Genomic DNA, 10,203 nt, shown 5'->3' on the forward strand with positions numbered 1-10,203 from the left:
ACTATAGGGTGTGCTGATGGAGGGAGGGTGAGAAGCTGCAATGACTCTATGCTGCCTCCCAAAAACTAAATTCCGTCTCCTTGGAGAAAACTGTGCCTTTGTCATGGTCTTTTAGAGAAATGCCACTTTTTCTAGATGACATATGTTTCTTTCATAGGAATGATTTTAGGGCTATTACTGTTGTAACATTTCAAACTTGACCCAGTCAGTGGAATAGAATGTGGGATCAGCAGTTTCTGCAGACTCTGACTGAACCCACCTGTGTCTGAAAATGACTTCATCTGTCTGTGCATCAACCTGCTGCTGGCACTTGGTAGAATGAAAAGTGGTGTGAACCCGGAGACAGAAATAACCTTTGTTTGCACAAATCTGCTTTAAGTTTTCTTAAGCATTTATGTTGCTATTATTGATACAAAGTTATTGTCCCAGTCATGCATTTAATTTTAAAAATAAAAGTATAACTTAAACCTAAACAGTTACTTAACATATTTAAACAACATTTTTTTAACTTTAATCTAAGATCTGAACTCATGACAGTTTGAAAAAAACACTTGCTGTTTTTTCAAATCCAATTTCTTGCTGTTAACCGCAAAACAAACTGTAAAGTTTGTGTCTAAATTAAAAAAGAAAACTTGAATTAAAGTTGATACTCTATGGAATAAACTTTTACTTTACACATTTATGTGTCACACAAGAAAAAAGGAATTCACACGTTTTTTTTGTTTTTTTTTGCTGCAGTGTATTCTGTACCCTTAGAGGGGGGATTATGGTTTGTGTGTCGTGTCAGCAAGCAGGGATATTTCTGTAAATACAGTTCCATAGGAATGACCAGAATAGGCAGTGCAAGAGGCAAGACCTTCCCTGACTTTTGTACAACTGTGATAGTCAACATCATCTGCTGCTTGTTTTTTAAGTTCCACAGATGATTCTGTGGAACAAGTGGAAGCAATTATCATCAGAATTGTCTCTCCTTTTTAACATAGTTTATAACCAGAGAGATAGAAAAGGGTTTACGTCTTAGCTATGCCTGAATTGACACTATTGTGCTGCACTGTAATGCTTAATCTAAGTGTTGTATTAACTGTTTGGCAGAGATCAATAAGGTGCAAAAAGCAAGCAGAAACTGAGTCAAATAGAACACAGTCAGAGTTAAGTGCCACTAAAAAAAAGATTCAGCTTTGAGAGAAGTCATTTAGTAAAAAGGAATGTTTTTTAGGTTCACATGAAGCAGAAGAAAAACTTCTTCACATCATTTTTTGGAGTGTAGAAGCTGTAGATGTACTTTAAAGTTTTGAAATCCTCTGCATGGTAGAGTGGAGATTTGCACTGTTCACTCACGAGGGCTTGCCCGGGGCTGTTTTTGTAAAGTTGTGTGCTCTCCTGTGCGATTTTCTCAGAACAGGATAGATGTTTTGTTTTTTGGTACATTCAGGTCCCCTTTTTAAAAATAACAAATTGCAATTCCCTAAAAATGATTTTTTTAGGCCAAATGTTTAATTGAATGTGGTCAAAATAACTAACACTATTTTGTGAAACTATTTTATGTAACAGCTGGTCCTTATATTGTTATTAGGATTATTAACATTTTTAACATTAACATTAAGATGCTTACGTTGAAAAGAAAAAATGGATTCAACCAGTTATGAAAAAAGAGTTAAGTTTGAGAAAACCAAAAATGTTCAAGAGCAAAGATTACATTAATTTCTTAACTAAGAACAGAGGAGTTTGTGTTTATTACATAACTGTAAAACATTGTCTGATTGAGAAAGGCTTAATTTAGGGAGCAGTCAGGCATAAATCACTGCTAACAGCTCGACTAGAGAAACATGTTTTTGCTTCAAGAAAGAAATCTGAACTCTGTGGCGAGACCAACTGTCGTGTTCTTATGTGCTTTATCTTACTAAACAGGAAAGATGGTCCATAGAGGCCGATGGCTCCATGTTGAGACTAACACCCACTTTAGAAAATGTGAGGCTTGCAGACGTTTTCAAACCGCAGCCAAGTGACAAAAGTTAAATTCTCAGCTTCGAAACGGAGAGCAGCTTTTATTTCAGCGGTGACCATGTGACGGATAAGCTCAGTAAAACTGAAAGACCCATCTGCATACAGCAACTTTGCTTTAGAGATCCAATGTGAAATTTGCAATGCAAAGTGTCAGAATGTTTTCTGTGCATAGACATTCCACACATGAAGCATTTGAGCTCAAGGCCATATTGAAATTTGAACCGCCACGTCTGACATCAGAGCTGTTTCTGGTGAGAAAGTAAACCTGTTGGCAGAACAAACACTTGGGTGTGTCTGCTTTCAGAACGCCAGAACAAGTTGGATGAGTTTGGGATTTTAAAAGCATGAGAGTCACGTGACAGTGCCCCCTTGTGGTGAGTTGTGGGAAAACACATTAAAATAAAATAAAAAACCACAACTACGTAGTATTAATCCTTGTGCTATCTTAGATGACCCCACCCTTCCATTGACGTGTTCTCCCTACCATGACAAAGGTGGATAAAGGTGGAAAGATTTCATGCAATCCATGGACACCAGTGAAGATCACAAATCATTGAATAAAACAGATTCAGCGCACTGTCTAGTGGGTCTAGATGACCCAACTCCCAATGTTAAAGTGCCTAGGATAGCACAAGGGTTACATATAAACATAAATATTGTTTAAAGAGACATAATTTTTTGTACCGCTATTTTAAAAACTTGCATGACAGTCGTAGAAAAAAGAGAAAAGGCCTCATCTCACAGACTACATGGAAAAAACAATAAAAAACGGAAATTTAAGTGAAGTTGCACATTTTATTAGATCTTTGAGTAAAGAAAACCTAAAAAAAACGTTCTGATTAATCAAAAAAATGCATCAGAAGTTAATACACTAAGGGGCCAAGAGAGACACAGTCATACTGAAGTAGAAGCATCCTTGCCGCTTAAATAACACTGTCACACTCCTGAATGTTAACAACATAAGTGTATGTACAATTTACACATGAACAAAAACAATGACTGAAAGACACTTTTTAATGCATGCATTCATGAATTGGAACTTTGGCATGTGGTATGCTGTAAATTATAAATGTCTGCCTGCTAGAAAGTAAAGATTAATAGCAACAGATTCACAATGTTTTTAAAATTAAAAAAAATGACTTGATCTAAAATAAAATGATACATATAAACCCCACAGCGCACAGCAGAGACTGGAGACTCAAAAAAAAACAGATGTTGGAGTTTGCTGCTGCTTGATAGACTTTTAATAGACTCCAGGGCTGTTTCGGATGCCACAGCAGAGTACCATGGTGAAGATCATCTCAAAGACCTAAATGGAGGAGAATAAGGTGGGATTCAATTCCATTTGTCCAAACAGGTTGAAAGAGACTGCACCAGCCGATTAAAAACTTCAGTGAGATGTACGACACGTGTGTTTTGCAACTCACCATGATGACGGCAACCGCCAAGGCAGCCAGTCCGATGAGGTAGAGCTTCTCTGAGAACAGCCATGTCAGCTTTGTGTGACAGCTCTAAGGAGAGAAAAAGATTTAATGCAAAGCTTTACAGTCATGTTTCAATTATCTATTATTATCCTATCAATTATTGGTCATTCTTTTGTAATTCCTTAAGTGAGCAAAACTGAGCCAACACGCAGGGGCAGTGAGTGAAAATCTACGTTCAACCCCCATGGAATTAAAAGGGCAAGCAGCTGAAAGACTGCTGTTGCTTAACTCATTATGATTAAGTAAGAGCTCCTCTGTAAGGGGCAGGTTCTGTCAGTTAGTTGGCGTGTATCATTCAGGTGTGTATTAACGTGATTCAAAGAAATTAAAAGAACCAGATGTATGATGGCATCTGGGAGGGGTTGGAATGCCCTTCCAAACTGTCTCTGTTACATCATTTTACAGTAAAACAGATTTATCCTGCATGAAATTTCAAAGGTGGTATTAATCCACCCGAAACTAGGCGGCCCAGAAGGGAGATGCAAATTTTCAGCAGTTAAAACACACTTTTTCTACATATTGATTTGATTTTACTCCTCTGTACAGGAGAGAAGGTAGAGGAGGGATAGAATTTGGTCACCTTGCTGTCCAGGTGTCCATCTTTATTTTTTTTTGGGACAAATCAGGAGCTTCCTTTAAAATGCAGTCATACCTGTGAAGGATTCTGTAGAGTTTTTCCTGGACACAAAGATGCAGCAACATGTTTGAAGAGAGCTGTGTCATTTCCTTTTCCACAGCAGTCAAGCTGAAGGCGGAACCAGGGGCAGAAGCAAGAGGTCACACAAAAAAAAAAATCTTTTTCTGGGATGAATACAAATCTAATCAAGGATTTTGCTTTTAACATACTGCAGTGTGGAAAACATCCAGAACTTTGGTGGCTGAGTCTTTACTGGTGGGGTCTGACACATCCACAGCCTTGATGTAAGCAGCGTCGTAAAAATTGATGAGTTCTTTGGAAATCTGTGGATGATAGGTAATCGAGCGTCACTGGCGTTTACTGGAACAAAGGCAGAAACGTCAATTACAAGTGATGCGTGTGCGTGTCTTAGTTTACGTACGGTGTCCTTGTTCATGAAACCCCAGAGAGCTGCAGCCACTTCACATGCAAAGAGGATCACCAAAAAGAAAAAGAACTGCAGAAAAAGAACCAGGTAATCAATCAAAAACTCTCAAAACATGTGAAAAAGGAGAATTGTAGAAATTAATTAATTATTTGCACAGTCAGATTCTTTAGGTACTTACAGTTCCCAACAGACACTGAGATTCTTGAATGGCACCATAACATCCTAGGAAGCCCACGAGCATCATCACAGCTCCAACCGCTATCAGGATATACACACCTGTACTCAAAAAACATTTTAAAATTGAGATTGCTACACTATGTCCCTGACACCACAAGGGGGCAACAATGTCAGGGGAAGACCTTTCTGGCTCCTTTCCACACAATGTTTAGTAATGGACTTCCTGCATGTTCTGCCTACGTTTTCTGTGAGGTGACATGACATTATTGACATCCTGAAGATAAACAGCTCCCAGATCCTGAGTTAGAGAGGCCGAACTGACTGCACAGAGCAGCCCGCCAGGAGAGGAAATGCCTTTCCCACAATCCTTCATCTCCCGTGACCATTGACCCCAAGCGCTTCCCAGGAAACAGACGGAGGCATGAAAAAAAGGCTCAAAAATCAATATACACACATTTGTGGTATCAGACAGATAAAATGGAGAGTCGGAGGACATTTGAAATCCAAGCTTGGCCAGAGTGGCAGCCGCTAAACAAAAATGTGAAACTGACTCGGGTCAGGTGCAGCGAAAAGTCAGTGAAAGACAACAAAGTTTAGCAGAGGCCTAATTTTTCTCTACACTTGATGCAATGTATGAAGTGTTGAGGAAGTGCACTAGAATTGTTAAAGTACACAGGCCTCATGTTTTTATTTCTCCAAACCTGAAACAGAATCAAACGTACAAATGAAATTCTCCTGAGTTTCCTGAGAGGAAACATCTCAGCTGAACAGTTTTAACGCTGACACAGCATGTTGCACTGCAGAAGAATTAAACTACAATACAGACATTTTTCACAAAGCATAACATTATATTTTAGAAAATCGTGCACCAACCGTTTTTTTTGTACACTCCCTTACAATTTGGTCAAATTAATTAGATATCTGATATCCAAAACATCATACAATATGACCTGCAAACCTGGAAATAGAAAGGATCTTTTACCTGTCGATGCAAAATCTGCCCCAACATTAGCTCCTTTCAAAATTAAACTAAAAACAGTGACTTTGTTTTTTTTGGCCCTTTCTTCCTATATCGTTTTCTCTAAAGTATTGTTCATGAAAATATGGTTTAAACACTTTTTTCCATCTTCATTTTGGTTTTAAAGAATTTAAATCCCTCATTGGTTGTTGCTTTGACACTCTGCAGTGACCTTCCTTTTAGAAATATAAACTTCCTTCAATAACCTCTGAATTTGAAATGTGCTAAACAAATAGGGTGGCCTTTCCTGCTTTAACTGGTGATTTATCTTGTTTTTTTTCCTTCTATGGTGACAGGAAGTGTATGTGGAGCACAGTTTAGAGGTCAAGTAACAGCTCAGACAGGAAATAATGGTGGTATGTTTTCTGCACTAAGAAGAATGAAAGTTTAAAGACTGGATTAAAGGTGCAGCTTAATTTTATTCAATAACACCTTTGTTCTAAATTACTGTTTACAATTTCAAGCTTGCTTTAAATGATGAACTATGTCAAAAGTATGCAAGTTATTGTGAAATTGAAATCATTTAGTTGAAGTTAAAAATGTTTTTGTCGCCTTTGTGAGTCACTTTTTTTTTGGGGGGGGGGGGATCCATTTCTAGGTTTTCTATTCTCATTCACTTCAATAAAGTTGCACATTTTTATGTAGACCAACAAAACACTAAAAAGGACCAGCAGAAATAGACTCTGACATGTCAGCAGGCCCCCAACACCTCACAGTACACCTCATTTGTCATGGACAGCCGGTCCACATTTACACTTTCTCCATTCTAACCCTCCACCGCCCCCCTAGACTTTTGTTCCACTAAGAAACGGCTACCAGGGGCAGAAACTGCAATGCAGCAATGGAGCCATTATTTCCACTGCCTACCATTACTATGACAACACCCTTTGAGGTTTGAAGGCTGGAGTCTTTAAAGGAGACACGTGATGTTAGATCCCTAGAGAAGATTTTTCTTGGTCTCTGTTGTGGGATAACAAAAGCTTCAAGTCACTCTTGAGTTTCATATCCACTATTTAAAAACAATAAAAGTGAGAAGAACTTTGACATCAGGTCCAAATCACAGTGCCTAAACAAACAGTGATGGATTACATAAAGATTCATCTTGAAAAATGATGGAATTAGCTTTAACTCCTGTCTTTTTGTGTCACAAAAGACTCCGGAATGAAAGAAAACTGTTTACAGAGGACTCATCCTCTCCAGATGAGCCCCCTCCTAATCCCAGCCTTCCACTAAATGGCTTCGACTTCACATCCACCACACTGACGGAAAACATTCCCATCGACTCCTCAGCAATAATTTAAGCTAATTTAGGAAAGTAAAACTATTAATTTATGAAGAACTGCAGAGGAAACTCGACCAGACAACTGCCATGATAATGATTTCAAGATACAGAGGAAAGAGCTTGTGTATTTCTAGCTTTACATAAACAGTACTTTGGCCTGCCAGGGTGCTTAAAACACCCACTTCACACTCTAATTTGAAGGATAATATGCAGAGGTACAAAGTTGGTTAAATTATGCGAGGGCGTGTATGCAAGAGAGGGTTTAAAAAAAGAAAAAAATGCCTTGATCTCTCTTGGGTGGGCCTCTGCTGCCGCCCTGCCTTGATAATCACTAGTGTGGAGTTATTCTATATAAAGCACAGGTTCGTCTTTGCGCTGTATACTTACTGAGAAGTAAGTATGGTAGAACAGCGGGAGCCCAATTCTAAATTAATGGGCTCACAAAGTTCAACGCCGCAGCACACCAGGATGATGGATGTTTAAAATGTTTACCTGGTTTCGAGTACACCAGCCCTCTGGCCGTTTCCATGAATTACTCCAGTCAAAAGTGGAGACATCATCACGTCATAAGTTCATGTAGTGGACAGAGCCTAATACGCAACGCTAATTTGAGTGGAGCTGAAAGGACTTAAATATTGTGCTCACAAATATGAGAGTAATAAAGCCAGAAGAAGTGGCTTTAATGTTACTGAGTCAACACCCGCCTCCGCTTTTAGTTGGAACATCTGCTGCTTTCTTTAAATAACATCAAAAAGACTTGAGATTCAACCGTCCCAAGTGTAAATGCAGACAGTAATAAACAAAGGGGAGTGTGTGATGACAAAAAAGGTGAAAAGCAATGCAGCTGGGTCATAGTTAAGTCAAGCTGCGGATTTACGCAGGTCCTGTTTCCTGATGTCTTTTAAAAAGTCAAGCTGCCCCTAATATTTCTAGACATCATTGTTATGGTATCTTAATTGGATCGCTTTCTTTGCTTTATTAGCTTTTTACTCAGTAAGAAAATATATCAAAAAGTTAGTAAGAACAATGTCTCAAAAAAGATTCAACTTCAAGGGAAATATATGAAAAAAAACTGAACACAAAGTGAGGCAACTGCATTGATGATTATTATCCATCAACTCTCAGAGTCAACTCGTGAAAAATTCACTTCATTTATGAAGAGCTTTTATGAATTTAGCAAAAACAACAACAAAAAAGTTCTTGACTTAGAAAATAACAAAAATAATTTACTTTTTTTTTGGCATGGTCACAGATGTACATTTTTTGCTCACTGTCTGTTAAAAACTTTAGTTGTTTTAAGTTGTGAACTTTTACTTGAACTAAAAAAAATCTTTTGCAAAATGTCACGTAAGGATTTGTGATATTTTTCACACTAAAAAAATAAACAGCTGAATTCTGTTACCAGGCATCCGGACAACACCTAAAAAAGTAACTTCCTGTTTTAAAAATAAATCATGGTAATGCTTTAATGTTTGTAAAGTTTTATTTTACTGTAAAATCCCAAATGGTGTGTCTTTGGTGACTTCAAAATGTATTTTCCTTTTCAAATTGACTAAATTGAGTCCTCTGTTTGATTTTCTTCCCTTGTTTTTAGTTTTGTGGTGGGAAAGGGTTGACTGTGGACCGCTGGTTCATACTCACTGATGTAAAAAGTGCTTGGTGCCTGCTGGCCATCAAACTGAAGAATGAGGAGTTTGCTGGTTTGACTATCATGGCGTAACCACAGGGCCATTCCCAGGATCACTCCTCCGGCCAGCTGTCCCAAAAAGAAAAAGGCTTGAACTGTTTTTCCCCCTCCACTTCCACTCTTTAATGAAACATTTGTGTAAATTCAGATAAATCTGAATAGGAAAAAAAGCCACAAAAAACAAGGTCAGAATCCCAACTCTAGTTCAAATCCTCATTGAAGTATTTGGCCCCTTTTTTTTTACTTTATTGTGCTGTTCCTTCAGAGAAGAACATCCTGAAACCTCCGTGACCCAGGTCATGTCCTGGTGAATACCATCCCACCAGGCGATGGAGCAGCGCAGCCAAAAGTTGTGGCGGCAACTCTTGACATTGTTTATTTCAAGACCTTTGCCATCATTGTTATGCTGTCGAAATTCCCATTGTTCTCAAAGTAACAGGAAACTCAATCCAAAAAGAAAAAATAGCAGAAGGAGGAAGAGAAGGCTTAAGAGTTTGTTTTTAAATCTGAAAACAAGCAAACCAACAAAGGAAACAACGTGCATGCTGTAACTCAAAATTTGTCCAAAAGAAGGATTCCTCTGTTAAAAAGCAGATTTCATGAAGCCAAATATTGTTATTTTTAAGTTATAGTAGGTTAACTTACTTTAATGTTAGTTATGAACATTTAAGGTTTTTCTGATTTTTGGAACAAACATTTTTCTTCTTCATACTTAAGCATAAAAAAAGAGGTAAACAGGTTGTTCAAGCATCAACAAAAGCTACATTAGCAAAAACAAAACAAAGTAAATAAAGATAGACTTACCCAAAAAATGAAATTAAAGAAAAATAACATATATTTTATGCATTTCGTGCAGCCCGCAACAGCCATGTTTGAGCAATTCCTGGATATGCTCTACTTGCCCAAATCAAGGGTTTGTGAGACCTATGTACTTCCAGGGATCACACGGTCTTTGTCAGAGGAGGAGTCCTATCTAGTCCATTTGAGGGTCTGTGCGCCAGACTCCTCCTCAATGAATAGTGAAAATGAGGTGAGGAACTGCCCACAGTTGTTTTCCTTTTTTATGAAAGAAAGAAAAACAGTGAGTTATTACTGCTATTATTGATGTTTATTTTAAAGTTTTCCCTTTTTATTCTTTTTTCCCATTCACCAAAGACCCCATTACTGACAGCAGATGGGGTGAATAACAAGTTAAAGCACACAAACCTTGAGAATCATGGGACTAGCAGCGCCCTCTGCTGGCAAAGTGACAGAATGAATCCCCCTAAAACAACCTTAGATGCGCTCAGAGTTGGGTGAGGAAGAAAAGTCACCTTCTCTATTTCCCCTTACATTTTTGGTCATAATGGAGTGTTTTGGGTGTCAATTAATGAGAATAAATAAATGAAGTTAACATCTAAGTGAAAGCATCCATCCGCGTCAAAGCTCTGAGAAACAGATTTTTTGCACCTCTGGGCGCTCACGGTCACACCTTCTCCTGCCAGCGG

At 38.2% G+C, this 10,203-nt stretch overlaps 1 protein-coding gene across 1 annotated transcript; it reads right to left on the reverse strand.

The window, feature by feature from the left end:
• Positions 1-2,779: 2,779 nt before the first annotated feature.
• On the reverse strand, positions 2,780-9,730 carry LOC101175317 (CD81 antigen). Its single transcript, XM_004069582.5, has 8 exons — positions 9,521-9,730; positions 8,671-8,785; positions 4,731-4,828; positions 4,547-4,621; positions 4,335-4,448; positions 4,141-4,233; positions 3,432-3,515; positions 2,780-3,313 (listed from the first exon to the last, which is right to left on the reverse strand). The coding sequence occupies exons 1-8, from the start codon at positions 9,584-9,586 to the stop codon at positions 3,248-3,250; spliced, it is 711 nt and encodes a 236-aa protein (XP_004069630.1). The 5' UTR covers positions 9,587-9,730; the 3' UTR covers positions 2,780-3,247.
• Positions 9,731-10,203: the final 473 nt, after the last annotated feature.

This window comes from Oryzias latipes, chromosome 6 (genome assembly GCF_053564925.1).
Source record: "Oryzias latipes strain Hd-rR chromosome 6, Olatipes_Hd-rR_3.1".
Taxonomy (NCBI): Eukaryota; Metazoa; Chordata; class Actinopteri; order Beloniformes; family Adrianichthyidae; genus Oryzias; species Oryzias latipes.

Coding starts and splice junctions, on each gene's coding strand:
- LOC101175317 (XM_004069582.5), bottom strand. CDS start 9,586: ATGGCTGTTGCGGGCTGCACGAAATGCATAAAATATATGTTATTTTTC. Junction 8,786..9,520: donor TCTTTAATTTCATTTTTTGG/GTAAGTCTATCT, acceptor TTTTTGGGACAG/CTGGCCGGAGGAGTGATCCT. Junction 3,314..3,431: donor TGGCGGTTGCCGTCATCATG/GTGAGTTGCAAA, acceptor TCCTCCATTTAG/GTCTTTGAGATGATCTTCAC.